Source organism: Spermophilus citellus, assembly GCF_964194105.1.
Source record: "Spermophilus citellus genome assembly, chromosome: 3".
NCBI classification, from domain to species: Eukaryota; Metazoa; Chordata; class Mammalia; order Rodentia; family Sciuridae; genus Spermophilus; species Spermophilus citellus.
In genome coordinates this window covers 116,291,436-116,318,884 of record NC_138184.1, presented here as the reverse complement: position 1 = coordinate 116,318,884, position 27,449 = coordinate 116,291,436, and the positions used below count along the sequence as shown (strand labels likewise).

The 27,449-nt window shown below is 40.6% G+C and overlaps 1 protein-coding gene across 8 annotated transcripts; it reads right to left on the bottom strand.

Annotated features, from left to right (window-relative positions):
- Positions 1-141: 141 nt before the first annotated feature.
- On the bottom strand, positions 142-27,425 carry EWSR1 (EWS RNA binding protein 1). Of its 8 annotated transcripts, none has more exons than XM_081285544.1 (18): positions 27,274-27,425; positions 23,419-23,455; positions 23,235-23,286; positions 21,618-21,744; positions 21,183-21,200; positions 16,937-17,123; positions 14,405-14,572; positions 12,960-13,171; positions 11,450-11,630; positions 8,642-8,679; positions 8,075-8,107; positions 7,698-7,816; positions 3,449-3,578; positions 2,470-2,592; positions 1,622-1,775; positions 1,157-1,254; positions 644-896; positions 142-507 (listed from the first exon to the last, which is right to left on the bottom strand). In XM_081285544.1, exons 1-18 carry the CDS (start codon positions 27,284-27,286, stop codon positions 468-470), a joined length of 1,983 nt encoding a protein of 660 aa, XP_081141670.1. In that variant the 5' UTR covers positions 27,287-27,425; the 3' UTR covers positions 142-467. The 8 variants fall into 8 exon arrangements, with proteins under 8 accessions (XP_081141670.1, XP_081141672.1, XP_081141671.1 ...); XM_081285546.1 differs by having other exon boundaries at positions 8,642-8,676; XM_081285545.1 differs by having other exon boundaries at positions 21,618-21,741.
- Positions 27,426-27,449: the final 24 nt, after the last annotated feature.

Genomic DNA, 27,449 nt, shown 5'->3' with positions numbered 1-27,449 from the left:
CCACCATTTCAGACTGATACTTGAAACGAGCTGTTTATCAGGATGGCACACTACCCCCTGGGGACAACAGGGGCATGCAACTGTGGAACAGAGGCTGAGAAGGATGACTGTTTATAAACATTTGGAATTTTATTTAAAAAAAAAAAAAAAAACAACATCACAACCATGAACATTGTTACAGTTAGAGGCCCTCTTGGTTCTCCACATTGATACTGAGCATGCTCACAGGGGTTCCCATTGTTAAATCTTAGTTAAACAGCCATTTTTAAAAGAAGGAAAAAAAACTCAGCACACTACCATTTAACTTGTTTTAATGTTTCTTCACAAATGGTGAAAAATACTAAAGTACAGACAAGGAATAATCATAATGTTGTGGCCAACATTATAAATATGGAATTATAAATTTAAAACATTTTCTGGTTTAAAAAATAAATCTGGTAGTCAATGCAGCTCTGCGGGGTCTGTGTCTAGTAGGGCCGATCTCTGCGTTCCTGACGGTGCTCGCCTCTGCAAGGCAAAGAGGGCCCTCTGGTTAGAACAGAGAAGGTTCAGCAGCCTGACAGCAGCCCACGGTGCCCTGCGACTCATCCCCAGACTGGTGCCACGTGGACGAGCTCCAGTCCAGCTCTCCCCCACCACATACTTATCCATTTTTCCAGGTCCTCCACGTCCACCTCTTCTTCCTCCCATCTGCTCCATTAAAGGTCCAGGGGGACCCCCTGGACCACCTCGTCTTCCTCCGCCAAAGCCACCTCGGTCCATGCCACGGCCACCACGGAAGCCACCCCTGTCTCCACCACGGCCACCTCTGAACATTCCTCCAGGACCGCCACGGTCCATGAGGCCACCTCTTCCTCCCCGCATGCCACCAGGGCCACCTCTTCCACGGTCACCACCTAAGGTGAGGAAAGGGTGGAGACACAGTCAGGGAGTTGAGAAAGAAACTCTGCAGAGATGCTGTAGAAGGATCTGTTTTCTCTTCTCTGAAGAAAGCAGAAACTTGACCCAGTCCCAACATCTGGGTGACATTTAGAAATGAGAACTATAACTGAAGGTCCTTTACAGTGGGCACAGGTAGTTTACCAAGCCCACTAAAGTCAACAATAGAAGGTTAGCACCAGGAAGCTGAGGGGATGTTCAGGAAACCTGTACCTACCCGGGGGTGGGAAGGGTGGTGGGAGAAAGCCCTCAGGCTTCGGGGCCTTACACTGGTTGCATTCTGTTCTCCAAGCGAAGTTCTGGTTTCCACAACCCCTGCACAAAGTCACACCAGAGCAGAAATCACCAAATGAACCAAGAAGCTGAACGAGCAGAGGCCACACTTAAGCAGGCACACACTGCACTTCCACAACCACAGGGTCCCGGGGGCACAAAGCTTTAAGAGGATCTGTCTACAGAAGAGTGCCTCGAGCGTCAAAATCTCAGGTAGCAGCACACCCACAGAACCAGTGGGAGCAGGCAGGGAGTGGGTGACCAGTCCCGCATCCATGACAGTCATCAAGTTCATCATTAAGCTTCTCTAGGTAAAGAGAATCCAGCAGTCCTGTCCCAGACTGGGAATGGGGCGAGGCAGGGGTGACGTGACTAGTAGGGTTATCAGTTTGCCAAGAGAAGTACATACGGATTGGGACATTGCCAGTCCCCAGCTCGGTGCTGGACGTTTCCTCCTCCAGAGGGATTCCCTCGGGAACCCCGTGGGCCTCTTGGGGGAAAACCTCCTCTGTCTCCTCCACGGCCTCCCATGCGACCCATGGGTCCCCCAGGACCTCCTGGGCCTGCAAGAAGAAATAGCCTCATGAAGACCGTACAGGGAGCACAAATTCTTCTACAGTCCAAGGGCCTAGTGTAGACACCACAGCTTCATCCTCACAACCACCAGAGCCTTTCCACATGCATTATTTCACTGATCTCCCAAAATAATCTTATGGGACGATAAAACCAAAGCGGAATAAATGGTAGAGCTGAAACTCAGGCAGTTAAGGCTCTGCAGGGCTTCTAGCCTCCCTAACTAATCAATCCATATCTACATTTACCATTAGCTCTCAACAATCTAGTATTGATTCTATACACCCTTTTATTACTTCATCTTCCCCCCATCAGGGGCAAAAAGTATAATGGAAATTTTTTTTTTTTTTTTTGATACTAGGGACTGAACCCAGGGGCACTTAACCACTGAGCCACATCCCCAACCTGTTTTATTTTGAGACAGGGAGTAGGCTGGTCTCAAACTTGCCATCCTATCTCACAGCCCGAGTTGATGGGATTACAGGTGTGCACTGCCACACTGGCCCCAGTCCTTTTAATTTGCTTAGAGCCTAAGTTGCTGACACAGGATTTGAACTCAGTGATGATCCTCCTGCCTCAGCCTCCCAACAAACTGAGATCATAGACGAGTGCCACTGTGCCCACCTAATGAGAAACGTTTACAGGAAGAGAAAAGTAGCTCAGAGAAAAGTGTTCAATAAATACCTCCACGGAGTGGTGGTGGCATCCCTCTGCCCTCACGAGGTGGCATGCCACCCCGCATGCTGTTCATGGGAGGCTTCTTTCGAGCAAGAGTGACTTTTAGTTTGCTTCCTTGAAAATCTTTTCCTGGAAAAAGATTGACAGGATATCAGTGACCACAAAACTCCAACTCTTTCCTCCCCTAAGGACTAGAAAAAGCTAGTTTCTATTCCTTTTCCTTCAACCTATCACTTGCCAAATTTGGCCATTCCCAGAAGCATCAAGACTGCCTCTCCTGTGACCTCCCAGATTTTACTGATGAGGCCAAAAAATATATCTCTTAAAGATACTTAGAAACCTCTCTATCCTGAATAGAAAACTAGGAGGAGGAATATGGGCTGGGATTCTTATACAACATTGGGTGAGAAGCAGTGATAAGAAATAGCCAAGAGAAAAGAGCCAGGACTTTGATACTTTCAAGATGTTTCATCTGAAATGAAATCCCAGTATTGATGCAATGTCAAGGCCTTATTTAAACACACACACAAATGTACACTGGCTAAGGTGTTTCTTTGCTTTTTTGGTGGTGTTAGGGATGAAATCCAGGGCCTCCTGTATGTTAAACTAGTATTCTACCACTGAGTTACACGCCCAGACCTTAAGATGTTTGTTTTTTGAAGGGTTTTCTGTATCTTCTGATAATATCTGCTTAGATATAATTTGGATTTTTAATGATAGCGCCTAAATATAAAGGAACATCCCAACCCAAGATCAGGGGCTGGGCCCTCATAAAGTTGGGAGGCATACATGCTCAGACGGCTCAAGTTTCTCCCTCTTGCTATGTCCTACAGAGGAAGAGTACCTTTGTTGTCCTCAAAACCTCAGATAATGATGTTCAACATCAGCAAGACCCCTTTATCCCTACAAACCAACACATGCAACATCTAAGACTGTACATATGTGGGTGAGTGAACAGTTCAGAATGCCAGTGAGCACATCCTACCATCAAACCACTCCACAGCAGCCTTGGCAGTTGGCGGGTCTTCATAGGACACTGTGGCATCACCTTTGGGCTTTCCTGTTTCCTTGTCCAGGTAGATGTGGATCATGGGTTGCCCAGTTCTCTTATTCATCTACACATAAAATAGCACAGTTAGAATGTGACTCTAATATACTAATCTTGGAGGGAAAAGTTCATGTGAAATTCAGAAAAAGTACCTCAGTCTTCCAAAAGCAAGTTATTTTCACAGGAAGACACATATCTACTAGGACAGAGTATCTCTGAATTATCAGAATTATAATTGATAGTATGGGGATACAGGCTTATAATCCCACCAGCTAGGGAGGCTAAGGCAGAAGGATCTTAAATTTAAAGCCTGCCTCTGCATCTCAACAAGACCCTCTCTCTCTAAAAACAAAACAAAACAAAACAAAACCACAACAAAGGGCTGGATGTGACTCAGTGGTTAAGTGCCCCCGGGCTCAATCCTTGGTAAAAAAAAAACAAAGGACTATTTCCTAAGCATCTAAAATAAACAGGTACTTCCTGTTCCCTGCCTCAGTGTGTTTATCATAAAAACCAAACTAGACCATAAGCCTCAACAAATTCTACACCCTAACAGGAATCTAATCACTGCAGTCATCCCTCAGGAGTCAAGTCAGGTTTTCAAACATCACCAAAGACCCCTTGAGGCTGGATTGCAGCTCACTGATACAGCATGTGGGAGACTCTGGGTTCAATCCTCAGCTCTACACAATACCCCTCCCCTAAACAAAAAACAATCCTTACATCCTTAAGTGTAGGATATGAATGTGCTACATGGATTCCTGACAAGGCCAGAGTACATGACTTATTCTTCAGCTGAGCACTATATGTAGTTAGTTTGAATTCAGGAGCCACACTGTACAAAAATGTCTTCCTGTGTGTATTTTGTTCATTAAATATGCACACAATCGAAGGCTAATGTACATGTCTGCTTACACATATGGTAGTACTTGAGATCTATCCATTTATAAGACTCAAAAAGGGGTCAGCATTATAAGAGCATAGATAAACCAATATGTTTATTTTTTAAAAAGGACATGATACAAATTAGGCAAAATACTGGCAAAAACAAAAGGGAAATGAAAATCAGTTTCTGGATCACATGTGTATGAACAAACGTAGGAAATAAATAACTGCATTTTTTTTTACATCTCTAATAATCAGAAAATGTCATTCTCCTTAGATTCAGTTGACATTCAATTGAGGTTTTTAAATTTCAAGATTCATGAATCGATTCAAAAATTTATAGAGAAAAAAAAGGAGTTAAGAACAGTAAAACAGGTAGGCATGGTGGCGCACACCTGCAATCCCAGTGGCTCATGAGGCCGAGGCAGGAGGATCACGAGTTCAAAGCCAGCCTCAGGAACTGTGAGGAGCTAAGCAATTCAGTGAGACCTGTCTCTATACAAAATAGGGCTGGGGGTGTGGCTCAGTGGTTGAGTACCCTTGAGTTCAATCCCCAATACCAAAAAAATCACAGAAACTGACCAAAGTACACAAAATGCATAGAAACATGCATAAGTAAACATTCTAGGTGACATGGAAAGCATTAACTACTAAGGAAAAGACAAGTAAGTTTGACTACATTAAAACTTTATTCATCAAAAGAAAATAAGGGCCAGCTGAGGCTGTACTTCAGAAGTAAAGTACTTGCAAATACAACAAGTACACGAGGTCCTGGGTTCAACCTTAGTGTTGCAAAAATAGAGGGGAAAAAACCAAAAACCATAAACTGAGAGATTTTGAACAGACAAGGATTAGCATTCAGACAATTCCTGTAAGTCAGAGATAAGCAACTCAATGAAAACTGAGCAGGAGACATACATATTTCAAAGAGAGGATATCCAATTAGAACAATCTTACTAGTAGTCAAGGAGAAAGGAATTAAAACCACCTTCTCACTTTCTCACACCAGATCAGCAAGTCAGGGGGGTTCCCAATTGTGAGGATGAGGTGAATGTGATTATGAAATGCCAGCCAGATTCTACAGAAGTTGGTCAACAATACAGTTATCGGGTGAAACTAGAGAAATGCACACCTTAAGAACCAGCCCTTCCTCAACCAGGTAGAGTCAATCTTCATTATTTGTGGTGAATGTTATGTGTAAACCTGCCTACGCAAAAAAATTAATTTGTAACTCCAAAATCATTCCTTATGGCCCTCTTGTAATCAGACCTAAGCATCATGGCAAAAACATGCCCGATGTGCATCTTCCCACTTGAGAGTGAACAGGACAATACGTTGCCCTTTAATTTCAATTTTCTAAATAAATGACCAGAATAGGGGATGGGAATGGCAGGACAATGCAAGAAACTCCAGTTATAGGGCCATTTGGACATCTATCAGCAGGGCAGCCTCAGGCAAGTCACTTCTGGATTTCATTTTCTCTTGTAAAATTTAAAATAACACAATTTAACAGGCAAGTTCATTTTGTAATTTCAGATAATCAGAAATGTGTACACATAAATCTATGACTCATAAACCATTGCTCATCATTCACTCACTATTTCCTGTGACTTTATATAGCTATTAAGAATAAAAATAATTGGGGCTGGGTATATAGCTCAGTTGGTAGAGTGCCTGCCTTACACGCACAAGGCCCTGGGTTTAATCCATAGTATCACAAAAACAAACAAAAAAAGAACTGCACATACAACAGCAAAAAACCCAGGCACTGGGTACCAGGAGACATGTATAAGAATGATGTCTATTGGGGCTGGGGTCGTGGCTCATTTGCCTCACATATGTGAGGCATGGGTTCGATTCTCAGCACTGCATATAAATGAATAAAATGAAGGTACATGAACAACTAAAAAAAGAATGCCTACTGAAGCAGTGTCTGTAACAGAAATAACCCAGCCATCTTTCAAAAAATGTAAAATTTTTTTGTACTTCAAAGGCCATGTGATACACTTATGAGAACACAGAATTTCCAAACCTTTTAGATACCGACCTAACACCTCTAAAATTTTCCCCCCATCTCACTAAAGCCTCATAGTAGTTGACCAAAACCTAGCCACACCAGCTCCCTTGAACTTCTGCCCCAGGAGTCCTGCCCTCCACTATGATGAAATATAGCCCCACTACAAGTTAGAAGGTTCTATTTCTCATTTTTTAATCCCTGCCATTCTTTTATTTATTTTTTTTCCACATAACATTTCATCTTTTTTTTCCTCCCTTTTTTTTTTTGGGGGGGGGGATAACAGGCCCTCTGCCATTATCTCACCCCTATCCCTTTTTGAAACAAGAGTTTCATTAAGTTGCTTGAGCTAGCTTCAAAACTTGTGATTCTCCCGCCTCAGCCTAAGTGCCAAAATTACAGGTGTGCACTACGAAGCTCACCGCACAAATCTATTTTTACTATAAATTCCCCACTAAATGTAAACTCCAAGTGTTCTTATTTGTTTGTCCATTGATATAGCCCCAGTCCTCAGAATGGTGGTATCTTACAGTGGTGCCTAATAAGCTTATTTGTGAAATAAAACATCACAGAAAACGCATCTGTAAGAGATGAGAATAAAATCCAGGTTGGGGGAGGGGAGAAGGGCATTCTTATAATGCCAAGCTATTAAATGCACAATTAATAGCCAGTGGTGTACAAGTGTAACCCCAGTGACTCTGGAGGCTGAGGCAGGGTTCAAAGCCAGCCCCAATAACTTGTAAGACCCTGTCTCAAAAAGAAAAATAAAAAGGGCTGGGGATGTAGCTGGTTCAGTGGTTAAGTACCCCAGTTCAATCCCTGGTACCAAAATAAAACCCAAAACAACCACCCACAACTAACTGATGATTATAAAAATGACCTGAAGTTATCAAATATGATAACTGTGTTTGGCATTTCTTTCCTAGGAAAAAATGGCTGGGGACGGGATTAAAAATGGGGATTGAACCCAGGGCCCAGCCTACCCTAGGCAAGTACTTTACCACTGAGCTATAGGCCAGGACCGCTTTGTCTTGAGACATGGTCTCATTTAAGTTGCCTGGAATGATCTTTAACTTGTGATCCTCTTGCCTCAGCCTCACAAATAGCTGGCATTATAAGGTGTGTGACACCACACCCAGTTGGGAGGGGGGCATCTTAAGGAGCAAACCACAACACATCCAGAAAAGTCAGGGAATTTCAGGAACAACTCTCAATTTCAGTTCAATTTTATGTGTCCTGTGGTGTCAATTTCTGTCAGATCACCTAAAATTATAATGCTTTACTTACCTTAACAACCCCACACTGCTTAAAGAAATCTGCCAGATCATCAAGAGTCACATTGTCATTTAATCCTTGCACATAAACTGCACTGTTGTCAGAGTCTTCATCAGGATCTACTGGAGGGCCTTTCAGAGAGAACAAAACAGAAGAGAGTTACTGTCTTGTTTCACCATAGAACTGTCAACTAACACTAATAAGAATGCCATGTATTTTAAGACAGTCACGAGCAGATGAACACTATAAAGGCAGCTCCAATCTACCTTGACATCATTGAAAGCATACTGATCTACTGGGCTGAGGAACTCTTAACTCACATAGGCATGTACTTTTTTGCCATTCATTCCCTTATAAAAGCACAACAAAGTTTAAGAATTCAAAGTTACCTAGATCAAGATCTGGTCCTTCATCCATGGGTCCTGCCAATCAGGAAAGATCATATAATATATTATTAGTGCACGTCTTGCAAGCTATAAACCTTACAAACACACATAGCTATCTACTACACCACCATTTGATGGGGATCCATTAAATTCAAAATGACCCGCACTGCTAAAATGGAGCAGTGCCTCTTTAACATTGGTGAAAGGTTTGCTAGGGTTTGCTTTTTTCTTTGCTGGTTTGCTTCTAAACCATTAACCAAATACACTCTCAATCCTTATGTGCCAAATAAGTGTTAAATTTAAGTCAAAAATTTTCCTCCAAATAAACCAAATTTAAAAACTGTATTCTCCCCCATATTACAGAAGCAGTTGCTCAATACTTCAAGTAACCCTTTGTTTTGTAACCATAGTTTAACCTTATTACCCCTAAGACAATGCCGGCAGTACCCATTAGTCTCTTTTGCATAGATCATTTTAAACCACTTAGGAAAGTAATAAAAAATTATAGTTTTCTAAAAACTGACTGTATTTTTTTTTAAACACTATCCATGGTAATACTCAAAAACTTACCACCAGGCTTATTGAAGCCACCTCGCTCTCCAGCGCTGCTGGGGGGATAAACGAAGAAATGAAGGCCTTTCCCTTTAAAAGCCAGTACCGCTCTGAGCCTTGGGGGGGCTCGTGGGGAAGAAGGGCACTGGCTAAACACATCTCCATACAATGCATCTCTCTCATCTTGTCACTATGCCTTTCTTCAGGGCAGCTTGCTCAAACTTCCTTAATATACAACCTTGCTTGTCTGATTGTACACACCAGTGTGGTTGGTTCCTTTCATTTCGGGGGCTGGTATTAATAGTGCAATACTTGGCAAATTGGGGGGGAAAAAACCTAAATCCCAAACACCCACCCCCATTAGCTGAAAAACCAGGAGAGCTTGGTGTACAGAGGAGGAACAAGCGGAGGCAACTGCTGTGATGAACCTTTCCATGTTCATAAAGGTGCACCCTCAACCTCTCCCAGAGGAGAGCCCTGGGCTTCCTAACAAGTCACAATATAATAAAGCAGGAGACAACCACATTAAATGCCTACAACACACATCAGAGGACGCATCCAGCCAATCTTCAGCATAAAGCCATACAGTTCAGGGCATTAGTGGATATAACAATTGCTGTGAAAGGAGAATTTACAACAAATACCAAGGCTCATGGACTGGGGGTGCAACTTTATAGACATACTGGTTTATAATAATAATAATAACAACTATGGCAGTATAAAATTACATATTCTAAAGAGGGAAGGAAGAATATGAATTCAGCTTTTTTGGTTAAATAAAGGCAGCTCCCCAGTGGGAGACCCTGAGTTTTTTCTAACCAGTATTGCACCTTTAATACCTGAATATACAATTTCAAGCTGTTGCATGCAGCTTTGTTTCCTTTTTAAAAGTACACACCATAAAATGTTCTCTTTCTTTAACACAAAAGTTTACACTTTAATGTTACACAATTCTAGAGTATTATACCTCCTCTGGTTCATTACCAAACAACAAGTATGCAGTTACCAAAGTTACAGAAGGATTCCATTTATACAATGAATACATTTTGTTAAAAATATTCTATGTATATTTTTCCTCTCCATATGGACACCGTGTCTAGTCCCACTTTTCATTATGCTGCCGGCTGAGTACTGAGTACGGGTACTTTTTAAGTATTGAAGTGTATACAAGGCTCTCACTTTGTAACCTGTAGCATATAAATGCGACAAAGCATGTTAAAAAGTTTCCACGTTTAACAGCCAATGAAAATATCAAAATACTGAGGCAATGAAAAAGGGCATGTTAACAACATCGAGTACCTTACCTGCAGAAGACACTGAAAACCATCACCACACCACAATAAAAAAAGGGGAAGGGGAAAACACCCCTGTCCTGTCCCCACAGGATCCATCAGACTGTTTCACAGTCTGTTGGTCAACCTACGGGGAAGGCCATGGTCTATGACTCCAGGAGAGACTTCTTATCCACAAAGAGGGGCTCCCTACAACAGTAAGTAGTCTAGCAAAATCAGTAGAATCATTACTTCTGGAGTATTACAATGAATAAATTTGAAATTGTTTTTGAAATTGAAAAATACTAAGAATTCTAGGTGATTTGAGACGTGATGATAGTAATTTCAAGTGTCTATGTCTATTTTAAAACATCCATAAAGAAGTGAAACCTTTATAATGTAATATTCTCCAAATTGGAAGGCTGATTTTACTTTAATATCCAATTACTCACGAATTTTTTTGTTATAAAATGACTTTCTTCCAATAAAGATTTCACTGAAGACTATTTTTAAAGTTATGCAGAATACGCAAAACAATATTAACTACCTCTGGTAGTAAGGAGATTTGAAATTCAAAGATACCAACATTTTATCTATTTAATTTTGAAATCTGTTTTTACAAAATCATATGCTGTTTACTTTTTCCTTAACATTGGCACCAAATCCAGTTTATACTTAATACATTCTGCATAACTTTTTAAAAAAAAAAAAACTCGTTTATATAGGGACAGAACACACACAGAACTAAACCTTCTGATCATGTTAACCACCAACATTATACCTCACCTTCATCAAGTACAGACACCAGAAAGGGAAGAGGGGATGGGAGAAGGAAGGGGAAGGGCAGGCAGAGGTAGCAGGGTCATGTTATTCATCTAAACAAAGTTTTCTAAACCAGATTGTGCCATCAATCAAAATGGTCAAACCGATTTAGACTTTAAAAATCTCCAATGGGGAGAGAATCTATACTTAAATACATTACTCTGAAAAAAAAAAAAGTTACTGGATTTTTTTTGTGTGTGTTCCAACTAAACTGTTTCAGGTGTACCTCAGGCCACAGTTCAAGTTATGGGACCAAGACCTTCATCATCATGTTCAACAATTCTGAGCACAAATAGAACTTAGGGACAAACATTGTGAAAAACAGCTGCATTCCTTTTCTGCAGTATATACACCAGGTATTTCAAGACAACCATTCAGAGGCATTAGTTAAAAACTTAGGGTTGTTAGAAGGGTTGTGTGTGTTCCATCCCAAATCTATTACCCACAGAGGCTTTTCACCCCTGGAAACCATGAAGGGAACTGAAAGCTCTGGTTTCAAAACCATTCTTTGTTCTCCCCAACCCAACAAAGTATACTGGCAGGGAAAAAAGCAAACTGCCACTTAATATATGCCACAATGATGACATTTCCATGTTTTAGAAGATGGCTTGAGCTCAACAGATTGTCCATGGAAATGCAGAATAAATTTCTTATGTCTTTCAGTCCCTTCTTTCCACTGAAAATCCTATGGATGAAACAAAATTAGGTAAAAGGAGAAAAGGTTTGCTCTTACCCCATTCCACCGCGTCCTCCTCCCCGCCCACCTCTGCTCATGCCTCCACGATCAAATCCCCCTCTTCCCCTGCCCCGGTTATCAGGGCCACTCATGCTCCGGTTCTCTCCTGGTCCGGAAAATCCTCCAGACTCCTGCCCATAAACACCCATGCTACTGGGGTGGTCCTGTCGGAATGAACCTGAGGAAAGAGTCACATCTGTAAGCAACTGGTCAAGTATTTACACCACTGCCTGACGTACTTTCTCCTGGAATCACAGAACTTTAAACTGCAAAGCACTAATCAAAGCACCTCTTCTTTACACCATGATAAAGTGCCTCTAATCAGTAGGCTCTTTTAAATAAACTACTGGTTCATCAAGGCTGAAATAACTTCATATACTTAAACCTAGAATAATACACTCCAAAACCAGAAAAAAAGCTCTCTAGACAAAATACAGTTTATAGGGTTCTATAACCTGAGATGTCTCCAAAAGCAGTTTTTTTTTTAAAAAAATATTTTTTAGTTTTTTAGGTAGACAAAACATCTTTATTTTTAAGTGCTGCTGAGAATTGAACCCAGGCCACACGCATGCTAGGCGAGCGTGCTACCACTTGAGCCACATCCCCAAAAGCAGCTTGTTTATACTCCAAAAACAAAAAGAAATCAGGTTTCTTAGGGTTGAGTATGCTGCTAAGGGCTGGGTTCTATTAAATAGCACTAATCAATGCATAGCAAAATATGCCCATTGACAAAGAACAGTAATTCAGGTACAAATTTGTTCCTTAATTTTTTTTTTTTTTAAATTTTGGATTTACAATAATGGGGACGGAACCCAGGGTGCTCCACCATTAAGTGACATACTAGCCCTTTTAATTATTTTTATTATTTCGAGAGAGGGTCTTACTAAACTGTCCAGGCTGGCCTGGAATTTGTGATCCTCCTCTGTTGTGGCAGTCACTGGGATTATAGGCATATGTTACTGTGCCTGGCTACTGTTTCCTAATGACTCAGGACTGGCAGGTCATAAGGAATGCTAGCTTCACTCACGGAATATAACCTGCCCAAAGAGCAGGATTAGCAGTCTACAATAGTTTTTCTAGTCTATTATAGTATCTTTTCTTTTCTTTGGTACTAGGTTTGAACCCATAGGTACTTAAGCACTGATCCACATCCCCGGCCCTTTTTATTTTTCGAGGTAGTGTATAAGTTGCTGAGGCTGCCTTTGAATTTGTGATCCTCCTGCCTCATTCTCCAGAGATGCTGGGATTACAAGAGTGTACAAACCACCATGCTTGGTTTCTTTTTGTAACCCATTAAGAACATTCAAGTTGAAGAAAAAAAAAAAAAAAAAAAAAAAAAAACTGAAATTTTTATTGGGATATCTAAGCAGTCTGTAGGAATATTATGCTCTAAAGCTGCATCCTGGATTCCGAAAGTTTAAAAAAAAAAAAAAGGTAAAAGAATATTTCCTGTGTTCAGAAACTCCAAGCACAAATCATTCTTATTTTTCTCTCTTTAGCAACTCACTCTGCTGCCCGTAGCTGCTGCTCTGTTGGCTATATTGACTTGGAGCCTGGCTGTAGGATCCAGTCTGGGGGGGGTAACTAGTGGGAGGCTGCTGCCCATAGCTGCTTTGTTGACCATAGCTACTCTGCTGTCCATAGCTGCTCGGTTGCCCATAGGTGTTCTGCTGAGAGTAACTGCTCTGATCATAACTAGTCGGCTGTGTAGAGGAATAGCTGAAAGAAAAACAAAAAACAAAAACAGAAGTTTTAGGAAGAAGTCTTATTACTTCCCCAGGCCCTGAATGAGACAATCCCAGGTGTCACAGACATCCTTAAAAATGCAGTCATTTTCTATACTTCAACAGTATGAATTTAAAATGGAAATATTTTTGTACCTAGAATAAAGCTTTAAATGGGAAGAGGATAATAATTATTTTAACAATTCATCTGTACATCTTTAAGAGTCTCCTCTTGGATCCTCCACTCCTATTTAAAACAACAGTTACATTCAATGATATTCAAGGCAAATTTGAGAATTCAGCTGCTTCTATATTAATGTGCACTAAGGAAAGATTTGACTCAGTGAAAAACGTGCTGAGGAAAGTAGGAAGAGTTTATTTCAAAACTGCCTCCAACCATTCTCAAGTGATGAAAATGATCCTTTGAAAAGACCAGGCTGTTTGGTGGTAGAGGGTAAATGCATGCATGTATGTATGTCTGTACGTACGTATGAAAGAGGGTGTGTGTGTACATCACTCTAAAATGGTAGCTTTCCCTTGGAGAGTATTCAAAACTGTTTTCTTCTTACAGTTTCAGCCTTTCATGTTGTGTATGAAATCTGGGCATCAGTTAAAAAAAAGATGAATAAATAATCTTCTAAATAAAGGCACTATATGAAAGATCATTCTAATTGTATTAAATCAATATGATAATCTCAGGCAAGAAAACTAACCAAAGATACATTCTTGCAACAGACATTTGAAACTATGTCTTGCTAAATTGTTAGGCTGGGCCTTAACTCAAGCTCAAGGGATTCTTGTGCCTCAGCCTCCCAGGTATGTGCCACTGTGTCCAGCTTGAACTATGATAATGTGTGTTGAATTAAAATATAAAATGATTAAGATGAAGTTTCTTTTATAATGTCCTGCACTTTACCTACTGGAAAAGATGGCTTCCTATTATTTCTGCTTCTCATCCTTCTGAGAATTAACTAAAAGAGCAAAATTAAAGGGGAGAACCAAAAGATTTTTATCTGTATTTAGAGAAAATATTATTAGTTGCCAGGCAATGCTATGAGAAGCAAGGTCTGAGGCTTGACTATAACTACTTATGTTCAGAGTTACCACTGGGAGAGTCAAGACAACAAACTTTACCTGAGGAAGCCAAAGCAAGCCGGTCTACAACTTGGGGGAAAAAGAAACCAACTTGTTATTCCACTACGTCACTGACCACAAGAAAGAGACTGACCTGGTAGGAGGATAGGATGGAGGCGCGGTAACTGGCTGCATGGGGTAGCTTCCTGGAACCTGGGGATAACTGTAGTTACTCTGTCCGTATCCTAGGCTGGGCTGGTTATAACCCCCTGTGCTAGACTGAGGTTGACTAGTCTCAGCGGGCTTGTTACCATCCTGCGGTCTAAAAGGAGAGAGAGAAAAAAAGAATTTGTTCCTCAATCACACAGGTAAGAATCCGACAAATCTATGAAAATTATGCAAAGTTAGGATTGAACTCAGGAATAGTAAATTACATCAAACCCAGTGTTTCTCCAATTATGTCTGCTTGAAGATGACATTAAGAGTGAGAATTCATCATATATAGAAGAGATAGCAACTGCCCCATTCACTCTACAGTAACAGCCATAAAAGGCAGGTTCAAATATTGTGGCCAATTTAAGTGATCTAGGAGGGGATGTGGTTTACCAAGGAAGAAAACATCTTTTTTCTTATAATGAACTGTTGGAAACAATATATTTTAATATAACCCAAGTTCATGGCATTATAAATTTGGAAAATCTCCAAGTTTATGATTCTCATTTATTAAGAACAGACTAGAAAAATCATTTCCTAACTTGGGCTGCCATAAATTAATCTAACCCTGCCTCAAAGTCTCCATAATGGAAAGAAAGATCAAGATTGGTAAGGCAAGGAAGTGCATACAACCCCACCTACCTCCTTGTGCTCACAGAGAAAATGGGAAGTGCCCCTGATAAATGGTGAAAACCAACCTTTATTCCAAAAAAACAAAAAACTAAACAAAACAAACAAACAAACAAACAAAAAAACCCACAACAACCAGGGTTTTCTATTACCTCTTAACTCTAACAGTTTACACCAAGGCTGCCACGAAGTGAACTAGAGCTATTTTAAGCAAAGCCCAAAGAATCAGCAGGCAGACCAGAGACAATGCAGAAGTACCAGTTTCTCCACCAAGCTGAAATGTGTCACAGGCTGCCTCTTTCCAGTGGAAAAGGGAGTAAATGTCATTGATCGAGAGAGAGGCAGACAGTTGCTTTAAAGTGATAAGGACTGAAAACCCAAGAAAAAGAGGAACCAGAAAGAATGACTTATCAAAAACCAATTCATGTATAATACCCTCCAGCTGTGGCTTGGATATACTGTTACATCAAAAGCATCAAATGGGACTTTGCACATTTGATAACACTCTGAAATGCCTAGGTTGACCAAAATGGGCCCTTCTAGAATCAGCCGGTTAGTTTAAAGTAGTCACTTCACAGGCTGTCTAGCAAGTGTAAACTACCTAGTGGCTCTGATTACTCACAATGCATTTTAGAAGTAATTTTATAAGTGTTTGTTAGAGCTAATTTCTTACCTCTACAACAGACAAAAAAGTCTAGGGCATAAGTTACAAGATTTATTCTCTTTTTTTTTTTTAAAAAAAGAGAGAGTGAGAGAGGGGAGAGAGAGAGAGAGAATTTTTAATATTTATTTTTTAGTTCTCGGCGGACACAACATCTTTGTTGGTATGTGGTGCTGAGGATCGAACCCAGGCCACACGCATGCCAGACGAGCTCGCTACCGCTTGAGCCACATCCCCAGCCCAAGATTTATTCTCTTAAAAAAAAAATTCTTCATTCAAATCTGAATTAGTGTTCATTCAATACTGTATCCAGAAGTCACCTAAGTGCACTGTCTAAAGCAAAGAGCTGAAATCTTCTGTTAAATAATAATACACACGTCATCCAATCATGGGGCGTGAGCTTTGTTGGATTTAATATTCTCTCACAGCTGGGGAGAAATTATATTTGCTTATGTTATCAAGAGTCTACATAATGCAGAGAAAAAAATCATATCAACTGCTTAAGTAGAGACAGTTAATGTTTGAATTCCCAGATATGGGTATGTCCTTTACTAATAACTGGATCATAGAACTATTTCTTGACTCATAGGATACTAATCTCCCTATCACGACCTACATTTTTCCCCAAAGGGAAAACTTTTACCCATCAAAAGGATCAATAAAACCCAAAGATAAAGGTATCAAAAATACAATTCTACTGGCAGTTCAGTTGTAAAGGAAAATATAGACTTTTTTCTGGGTTTAGCAAAGTAAAAATAATAGCCTCCTCCTATCTCCAAAAGTACGTTCTGAAACCAGACAATCTACTGATTGACATTTCTCTTTTTGGCCCTTAGACAGTGCCATTTCACTTCTAAGTGGAGAATACCTTTGTGCTGTGTTCTAGCACACTAGTTACTAGAATGACTATTAACAACATAATCAGGCCAGGGTTGTGGCTCATGTGGCTCAGTGCTTGCTTAGCATGGGAGAGGCACTTGGTTCACCCCCCCCCCCCCCGCATTGTGTCCATCCACTACTTAAAAAAAAAAAAAAAAAAAGAAAACCACAACACTTAAATGTGTGAGAATAATCGTTAAAAGGGAACTAAGTCACAGAATCTGTACGTGTACAGTTGCTTTCCCTCTCAAACCTGAGGCTGATGCATCTCAAGAGAGTAGCGAGTACGTGAGTGTACCTTACCTTGCAGGTGCAGTGGCTGCTGGCTGTTGCCCATAGCCAGGGTAAGCAGGCTGAGTCCCATATGCAGACTGGGCTGCATAGGAGGCCTGGGTGGTGGTGACGGTAGCGGTGGTGGTGTCATAAGCACCAGTGCCGTACCCCTGGACAGGCTGGCTGTATGCCTGGGGGGCAGTTGGGGTAGTATAACCTAGAACAAAGGAGAGCTAGGTCAGATTTTTCTGGCCTCCCCGGGGATCTGCCTAGATACTTATAAAGAGAAAATCTGTAAACCACCCACTTTAAACCATCACATCCCTTTATATATTACCCTGCAGCAAGATTAGCAACAAACCAATATTTGAAGCTTATGTTCTCTGAAAGTACCTAGTTCTTAGTAAAGTAAAAAACTTTCATCTCATTTGCTTTAAAATACAATCTAATAAGGGGAGAAAGAATATGCTTTGGAAAAACTGATAACAGAACAGGCTTCCTTCTGTCCCCTCTTGAACACTTTAGACATGAGAGAAGTCTGCTTTTTGCTGATTCAGCGCTGATTTTGCTAGCAAACTTCCTTTTAAAAAGAAATTATTTTTTTTTGTTTTAGGTGGACACAATATCTTTATTTTTATGTGGTGCTGAGGGCTGAGGAGCTAACCCAGTGCCCCACACATGCTAGGAGAGTACTCTACTGCTTGAGCCATAACCGCAGCCCAGCAAGCTTCCTTTTAACTAACGAACTTAAGTACCTCAAAAATCCCTCAAGCAGGAAATACAGTCTCCCAGAAATGGGGATAAGTGGCAAGTAACATGGCAATTTAAAATAGCTACAAAACAATGATCCAGGTACTTGTTTAAGTACTTAAAACAATAATTTAGGAATTTACTTAACTACTTTCTTTCAGTCCCAACAATGCATCATGGACTATTCATTTTATTCAAGGAAATTGGAAATTCTAGAGAACGTGTTTAATTTTTAGTGGAAGAAAGAACTGCCATTTATGTTTCAGGTAACAACTAAAAAACAATTATCAGCATTGAACAGAAATGGTCTGAGGAATAAAGATCATACTACACATTATGTTTGCCTAACTAACAGATTATCCTATTTAACTTTTTGGATAAAACATTTTTTTTTCGGGGGGGGGGGGGTGTTTGGAACCTAGGGTGCTTTACCACTGAGCCACATCCCCAGTCCTTTTAACGTTTCAATATTTAAAGCCAATCTTGAACTGACTGCTCATTCTAGTTAACATTTAGGGCCTTAAACTATACATGGAATAAAGTGTCTTTACAAACACACAACGTACTAGCCCAAAACAAGTATCAACTACCACTTATTTATTTTGTGTGTGTGTGTGTGTGTAGTGCTAGGGATTTAATCCAGGCCTTCACACATGCTTAGGCAAGAACTCTACCAATGAGCTACATCCCCAGCCCCTCAACTTCTTTTTGCATGAGTTGTCACTTCTTGTAGCACAAAGCATATTTTCTTGCCTATCCCAAATATTTATAGAAATTCTGAAATTATGTACAGTAACTTCCTTGTAAAAAGCAATGGATGAAATGTATATGAAAGTATGCTTCATAAAACATCCCCAAACAATAGACGTTTTTAAAGTTGATGTGTTCATCTGAACTTTGTTTTGTTTTTGTAGTGCTGGGCATGTAAAACTCAGGGCCTTGTGTGTGCCAGGCAAGTACTGTAGCACTGAGCTATACCCCCATCCCTGCCTGTTTCATTTTAAAGCTCTTTGCATGGGGCTGCGATGTGGCTCAATGGCAGATCATGTGCCTAGCATGTGAGGCTCTAGGCTGATCCTTGGTACTGGAGCAGGGGCGGGGCAAATCTTTGCAAGAGTCCAAAAAGAGTAAAAATACAAAGCATTCATGTATTCAAAATTTACTAGAATCTAATTCCATCTACCCTATACTCTTACAGATTTCCCCTTACTTAATGATAGCCATCTATAAGATTCACAAGAAAAGTTAAAACAAACAAACAAACAAAAAAAAAAACCCTAAAATTGATCAGGGAAATAACTATGTCACAAAACTATGCAGCAACAGAGCCTTGTAGTGCTAAATATTAGTCACTGAGTTAATCAATGATTTTAAAAAATTAATCTGTAGTACTCACAAGCAGCCAAGCAAAATAGCCAAAGCTCATCAGAGCAAAATGATTCAATGAAAACAAAAAAGACCAACAGCAAAAAAGACAACACATCAACCATGTTCTAATGACTTGATGTAAAAATATAGGAAGAAACATTTACACAAACCAACCCAAATATTTGTTTAACTTGAACAGTAAAAATCAGTTCGAGAATCCTATATGAATCAAGTAACTGAGATGCATATACAGTCCCTTTCTTCTGAAGCTTAATTTGGAAAAACCATAGGATGGTGTATCTTTACACATCCCCTCCAATAATTATCCAATGACTTTTATGTGCAAAGGAAAGGGTACCTCTTACAGACTACAAAGTCTACAAAAACATTCTTGCTTACTACTAAATGCAAATCTCTGGGTCGTCAGTCACTGACTTCTATATTAGAACATCTTACACTTTTTGGACCCACGATCATTGCAGGATTTTTTCCAATCAATGACGATGTGAATGCACGGCTCTGAATAATGTAGCAGACTACTACTTTGCTATAAATAACTTCTATCTCTTCCCTATAAAATGGTTTAGGGATTCTAAAGCCTAAATCTAAGCCAATGTTTATTTTTTTAAAAAATGTTACAGCCTAAATATGTAAAATTATTTCAAATTTTTTGCTTTAGAGAAATCTAAAATGCAATTTTACTTTCAGCTCTTTCCATAGAAAGTTTATATAAACTTCCCACCAAACTCACGACATGGTACTTTATTTTAGTTGTTGATGGACCTTTATTTTATTTATTTGTATGTGGTACTGAGAATCGAACCCAGTGCCTCACGCATGCTAGGCAAGCGCATTACCACTGCACCACAACCCCAGCCTATGACACTGGTAATTGATGAGGCAAATGACAGGTTATTTTTTCCTCTTACTAGACTGTATATAATTTGGACAACTGAAGATAGGTGAAAAATAATTTTTATATCTTTTAACACTTTCTTATATTAAAACCTTGTATTTCCTTTTTAATTTATTTTTTTCTGGTGTATCAGTGGTGCCTAAGCACTGAGTCATATCCCCAGCCCTTTTTATTTTGAGACAGGATTTTGCTAAATTGCTCAGGGCCCCACCAAGTTGCTGAAGCTGGCTTTGAACCTGTGGGCTTCCTGCTTCAACCTACTGAGCTGCTGGGATTATACATGTGCACCATGCCCAGCTAGTTTTAAAATTTTTAAATAATACTGGGGATTGAACCCTTAAGTTATTCAGGATGGGCTTGAACTTGTGACCCTTCTGCCTTGATTTCTCTAGTTTTGGGGATCATCAGTGTGTGCCATCACACCCAGCTAAATCCTTTTTATGATACTAATAAAAAAAATGGAAGTAGAGAGCCTAAAACTTTACACAGCACTAGGTGGAAAAAAATTACCACAGACTATTTTTTTGGTATTGGGGATAGAACCCAGACCCCTGATAGAACCTTGACTACTGAGCTACATCCCTCACCCTTTTTGAGTCAGAGAGGGTCTCCCTAAGTTGCCAAGGCTGGGACCAAACTTGAAATCCTCCTGTGTTGCTGGGATTATATGTATGTAGCACCACATCCAGCTATCACAAACTTTTCACAAACTCTACTCAACCCCAGTAACAGGATATAATTTATTCTAATTCTTAAGTTTATTTTTTTTAGCTTCCTGGATTATTATTATATGGAATATATTATATAAATCTAAGACATACTATGGATTAAAATAATTCATAACATTTGAAATAAAACAATGTGTCTGGACTAGAAACAAACCAACACACAAACATGATACATGCAGGGTGGCAATCTGCTCCTCTAAATAAATCTAATCATGCAATCTATTCCTCAGGGAACGGGGGAAATCAGCTGGTGAAATACCTTTGGGAAGGTGAATAGACTATTATTAAGACTTGACAAAAATGTTAAATAATAATACCTTTCCCAAAATTATATTTAAAAAAGGACATGGATCTGCAAATGGCACCCGAAGCAGTTTTTTCATTAGCACCTTTTTGTGTGTGATGTTAGAAAGTCTTGGGGTTAAACAAATGGAAACACCTAAAAAGGTTAACATTACAGGGTTAGACAAGATGGAAAGCATTTCCCATGCAAGAATGAGCAGGATAGTCAAACCTGTACTGGTCCCTTCTACTGTGGAAAGCACAAAACAAAAAGTAGAGGGTACACTATCAGATGAAGCAAACAGATGGGAAAACCAGTTTGATTTTTAAGCAACTCAGTTTCACAAGGCTCATTCTTATTCAGTATTAGCATTAGCACTATATTTTAAGTAGTCTCCATTTTGTTTTGAGATTATTCAATAGAGTACAAAGTTCAAAAGTTCTTTACTCCCTTGAAATTCATCCCACCCACATTCTTTTAGATATCCCTCAAAGAAAATTTAAGGAAGTGGGGGAGGGTCAAAAACAAAAAAAACCCTCCTCCTTAGAATAAAAGATCCCCAGATGACAATGTAAGAACCAGAATGTATATCCAAGAATATGAGTAACAAGTTTCTGCAAATGCCCAGCCATTATGATCCCCCAAACCCCCCAAAGCACGCCTTACCAGTGGGAGGCTGTCCATAAGAAGTTGCATATGCAGTCTGCCCATAGGTGGCAGTGGTCTGAGCCTGGGTATAGCTGACGTCAGTAGGCTGTCCATAAGTTCCATAGCTTTGTTGCCCATATGCCTGCTCCAAAGAAAATGCATGAAAGAACTTCACTTATGAATCCTGTATTTTAACAATAAATAATTGGATAGACTTTAATCTGCTTAGTTTATTAATAAAGTTAACAAAAAAATTTCCTGATAATTAGGCAAAACCCCAGTTAACTATAAAGGAGGTCAACATACTCTTAAGGGAAGAGCAATAAGGGAGGGCACAGGTGTGTAATTGCCAGCACTTAGTGTAGCAGTTTTAGTAACTAGAAACAAATGCTAGGAAAACAGAATGGATAAAGGAAATCAAGATGAAGCTAAAATCTGTCAATTCTGAAAACCAGAATTTCAGCATGACTACACTCTATGTTCTCAATAATATTAAGTCAGCAAGGAATGAGTTGTTCTTTCAGATATTAACATGATCTTATTGTAGGTCTGTTTGAATGGCCAGTTATGTAAGATACGTCAGAGACATTACATTCTGCCTCTCCTACACGGTAGTTATTAGTTATCTATTTTATGACATGGGCCATTTCAGAATTTGAGGTGATCTCAGGACACTGAAAAAACTCTTTTAAGTTTTTTGGTGCTGAGGATTGAACCCAGGCCCTTGTGCATGCAAGGCAAGCACTCTACCAACTGACTATATATATCCCTAGCTCAACCTCGAAGTTTTTAAACACAGACTTGTACTGGAAAGAGCTCAAGAGCTCCTCAGACTGGCAGCTAGGACTTTCAGAGCTGACCCCACTACTTAAACTGTAATCACTGGCAAGTTATGTAGAATCTATGCACTACAATTTTCTCATTTGCAAATGGTCCCATCAATCTTCTGCAGAACTGCTATGATAATTAAATTCAAACATAATAAAATGTAAAAATACCATGCATGGGACAGGACCTCTAACTTAAGAAAGGACAAAAATCTAGAAAGTCACTGAAAGCCAATCCCCAACTTTGGGATGGTTTCATTTATGATGCAGAATGGAGCCCTTTGTACTCCACTAAGGAAGTTCAAAATTTCTGAATTTCTAATGATTAAACAAAAAATTCTACTATTGCTGTTTTGTGTTACATTTAAGTTGCTGATGCACATAATACATTTATTTATGCAGTGCTAAGGATTGAACCCAGGGTCTCATGCACACAAGGCAAGCACTCTACCACTGAGCTACAACCCTAGCTCTCATGTTACTTTTACCTAATTTTTGAAAAATATCTGTTAGCTGCTGTTTTAATGGCCAATAGAAACTTTTTATCTGGAGGGCTGGGTTGTAGCTCAGTGGTTGAACGCTTGCCTTGCATGTGTGAGGCACTGGGTTCAATCCTCAGCACCACACAAAAAAATAATAGTTACAAAAATATATTAAAATAAATAAAACAAAAATATTGTGTCCATCTACAAATAAAAAAAATATATATATTTTTAAAAAGAAACTGTCCTTTGCAGTGTTCCCTTAAAAAAAGAAAGAAACATTTTTACTTGGAGATGCAGTTACATTTAATTATTTTGAAAATTACCTGGGTGGTCTGTGCATATCCTTGAGTTGGCTGGGCGGTGTAAGCACTGTAGCTGCAAAAGAATTAAATGCAAGAACTGAACATAGAACGTTCTTATTCCATTACTATATCTTCTACAATTACAGGAGGCTCCATACTCTAAAAACATTAATCACAGACAAAATATCACAAAAAACTGACTTACCCCTGCTGGGCTGCAGCTTGGCTGTAGGTACTGTAATCTAGAGGAAACAATGAGAGAAAATAGTGTAAAGTCAGTAAAGACAAGATGAAAGGGGAAAAAAAATAAGTGCAAGGAATTCAAGGTACCAAGAACCCTAAACTATTTAGAGAGAACTGACACAGGTCCAAATGACTCTACCTCTTATTTCTCAACAGCAACCAAACCAATTAAGTCTAAGTTAGTTAAACTCGGAAAGTTTGAATATGGTGCTAACTTAGGATTGGATCAAGATCAGCTGATGTGGCAAGCAAGGATCCTTTGCATGTTCCCATGACCATAAACCCTCTTTAATCACAGGCTATCATTTCAAATGCATGATCATTCTAAGGTTATAGAGGATCAGATGTTTTCCATTCATAAAGAAAGAAAACAAAACATGCAACAATATTACAATGTTTAACACCAAACTGATTAATTAGCAGTTGCATCTCCTCAAAAACTAGTTTTTCTATCACTACATCTTGCTTTGGTGAGCAAGACCAACCATAATTCCCTAGCACAATGTCACTGAAACGGAATGGCAGAAAATTATATCTAGTGTTATCATCTAGTATTTTAAAGAGTCTGCCAACTGCACCAGGGCTACATCAGTATAGTAACTCAAAAGCTAGATACAGTATAAATCCTAGTGCAGTCAAGTTAAGTAGAATCTTGAAAATTGTCAAAGAGGAGAAAGCATTTAATCTGCCAGGGAACAATATGATTTTAGATAACACTACTGTATTTCCTAAAATCCAAAGTGACTTGAAAAAAATAAAAATAAAAAAGTATACACAAATTTTCTCCTTTCTAAATAAATACTCCTACAATTTTCCTTTCCACAGCAAATTTACAACATCAAAAGGGACTGCAGCCCGCTGAGGTTCTGCAGCAAACAGCAAATAAAACCGCTAAGTTTTCATAGCACCACTGAATTAAAGTTATGTAAGTTTAGGTGTTTTCTCCTCCTAAAGGCAGCTAATGTAATCATCTTAAATTCTGCCCAATTCTTTCCTCTCCACAAGAATACACATCCTGTTCAATGCTTGAAGACAGTACTGCCATTAAGATAGGGGAAAAAAGGGTCCTTTCTTTTCCAGTCAGAAAGTAGTCCCTCATCCAAAAGCAACAGTTGACATCTCAGTTCTTCATGGAGGGATTCTACCCCACTTGATGAAATCCAAAGATTGCCTCACAATCTCTTGGCCTCAGAGTTCTTTGCTGAATCCATCTCTTTAAGTTGGTTTGTTTACCTCTTTGCACTTAACTTTCCTTCCTCACTTAACACAGAATCCTGAATCATTAACATTATCAAATCAACTGCCCCAAAGATATCTATAACCAAAAAACCCTGATCTGTTCAAGATAATCTTAAAGCATTTTTAATAGCACTACGTTATATTCTTTACCCAACCTATAAAAATCAAGTGTAAATCATTCCTTCCATATGGTATTCACAAAATACCAATGAAGCATCTAAAACAAAATATTTCAACCTACATTTTACTGATGTTTCTATAGGAGAAATGATTTTAAATCAATGGTATATAGTTCAATACTTACAAGACTTCTACACAAGTGCAATTATACAAAGCATAAAATTGGCAAAGCTGATATGGAACAGCTAATGACCTCAGTTCAGTGGGAAACCAGAAGACTTGGGTCTCCTGTATGGTGGGAGTAAATTTGTTGTTTCATGAAAACCTTACAATACACAAATATCATATGGCCTCAAAAATGTTACAGTTACACACTGATCAAATTATTCAACAACCAGTTGTGCTTGTTTCCAATCCCCAAATGCACAATTGAAGACTTTACTAAAACACAGCATAGGCCAAGGAGAAGGGCTGAAGTGGGGGATTAGGGCCCAGAATGCTGGTAATGTTCTATTTCTTGGTGCAAATGGTGGTTAGAGGCCTTGTACTATAATCCTGCCGAAATGGACATACTCTGCAGGTACTTTACTACATGATATAAATGAGAGGGGAAAACACCTAACCATTACCCAAGACAGTGACATTAGGGCTGTCACTACCCAAGGTGTAGAGATCTAGAGCTTCAGATTACATAAGGCATTGAAGTCAGCATGGGGCAACTTTGGGCAGAAATGTTTTTGCTGTAAGGTCAGGAGGGCTCAACAAACTTTTTTAAAAGGTCAAACTTACATAAAAAAGGTCTAGCATACATACTCCCACATTTTCCAGGAAAGGAACCTAAGGTGCAGATAAGTTATGTTATTCCCCAAAGGTCGCCCAGAAGGGCTTAATCAGGTGTGGCCATGAAAACCATGTGCAACTCTAATACAGTATACTGGAAAAAGGCATGTTCAGCAACGCAGAAACTTGAATGTACACATTTGGCTCCCTCAGGTTTTGGGAGGCAGGAATAGGGTGGAAAGGCATTGGGGAAACCATTTCCCACCAGAATGTCTTGGGACATGGTATCTCAGAGTCCTCTCTTCTAGGGGACACTCCTGGTAGTCTGGCACCAAAGGCCAACATTTACCTTTTCCTGACCAGACAGATGGGCAGAGTTCTTAAATTGTCCTTCACCTGCTGGATGCTGAAGTCTTTCCAAAGTAAAACTCTGAAGGACTCAGAATTTTCCTTCCCTCTCATTCGGCTCCCCCCTTCCTCTAAGGCCTGGAATCCGGCCCGCTTAAGAATACCCCCAGAGGCAAAACACTCCACACAGCCAATAACCCTGGATTAGAAAACGACAAGCTGCAAACTGCAGGAGAAGGCTGCCAGGCAGTTAAGACCCCCCCTACCCATATTCTAGAGTTCTCACCCCGGGCTTTCTTTTAAAGTTCACTCTGCGCTGCTCCCCCCCACCCCCGCCCGCCCGCCCGCCCGCCGCATCAGTTCACGAAATAAACAAGCTTGGCGAATATAAAAACGTGCAAAACGATGGCTGAAGCATAATTCAAAGGTCGGCTAGGGCTTTTTTGTCCCTCTTGGATCAAAGAGGCCAGAAATTTCTTTCTGGTAGAAATTCTGGTCTCCCGATCCAGGCCGGCCTTATTATACAACCGATCTCCCTCGGCGTTGGCTGAAAAGGGGCCTCGGGAAGCCACTTAATTGCTTTTTGGGGGAGGAAAAGAGGTAGTGTTAACACAAAACTATAAAAACTGGTAAGTTCAAGGGAGCAGCAAATTGGGGGCCTCTAAAGGTGGGGGACATTCCGTCTGAAGGCCAAAGGGGTAGAAGTCGTGCTCGGGCTGAAGCCGCCCAGGCGGGCAGCTCGGCAGCCCCACTTCACCGGGCCCGAAGGATGACGGGGCTCGCGCTCATAAGCCGGCGCCCCTCAGCTCACATTGCGAGGCCTTTTTTGTTTATTTGCTTTTTTCCCCGAGTTTCTCCGTGAAGAGTCGCCCTGGACCTAGGGCCGCCTCCCTGGGAATCGGAGGGGGTCACGAGGGCAGCGGGCCCGCGGCTTCTCCAGCCCCCCTCTTTCGGGGTGACAGGCTCGAGGCGCGGCCGCGGACCCCCCTTCACGCGGGGCCTCAGAGGCCGCAGGCCCCGCCCACGTGGCGGCCGAAGCGCGGGGCCTGACGACCGCCACACAATGGAGGCCAAGACGGGCCCCGCGCGCCCCCGCTGCCGCGAGCCCCCCGCGCGCCACGGGAGCCGGAAGGTTCCAGAACCGGCCCACCCGATGGGGGGAGGGGAGAAGACGAGACCGCGGGCCCCCCGAACTCGTCGGGCCGTGGCGGGTACCTCCAACCCCTCTCGGCAACTCCACTCAGTCATCTAGGCCACCCCCAAAGAGGAGAAGCCCCCAGTTCGGGCTTCCCGACCGTCGCCTGCGCGACCGCAGTTCCACCACACTTACCCGTGGACGCCATTTTCTCTCCTTCCTCCTCGTTCTCTCAACGTCCGTCTCCCTCTCGCTTTCCCTCTAGGCGCCGCACTGCGCAGGCGCGAAACTCGCAACCTCGGGCGCTACCATCGGGCAAGGCCACGGGGGTGGGGGAAGAAGGAATGAGCCACTGCTTTTTCGATCTTCAC

Coding starts and splice junctions, on each gene's coding strand:
- EWSR1 (XM_081285544.1), bottom strand. Junction 13,172..14,404: donor CCATCCTATCCTCCTACCAG/GTCAGTCTCTTT, acceptor TTTTTCTTTCAG/CTATTCCTCTACACAGCCGA. Junction 7,817..8,074: donor AGGACCAGATCTTGATCTAG/GTAACTTTGAAT, acceptor TCTCTCTGAAAG/GCCCTCCAGTAGATCCTGAT.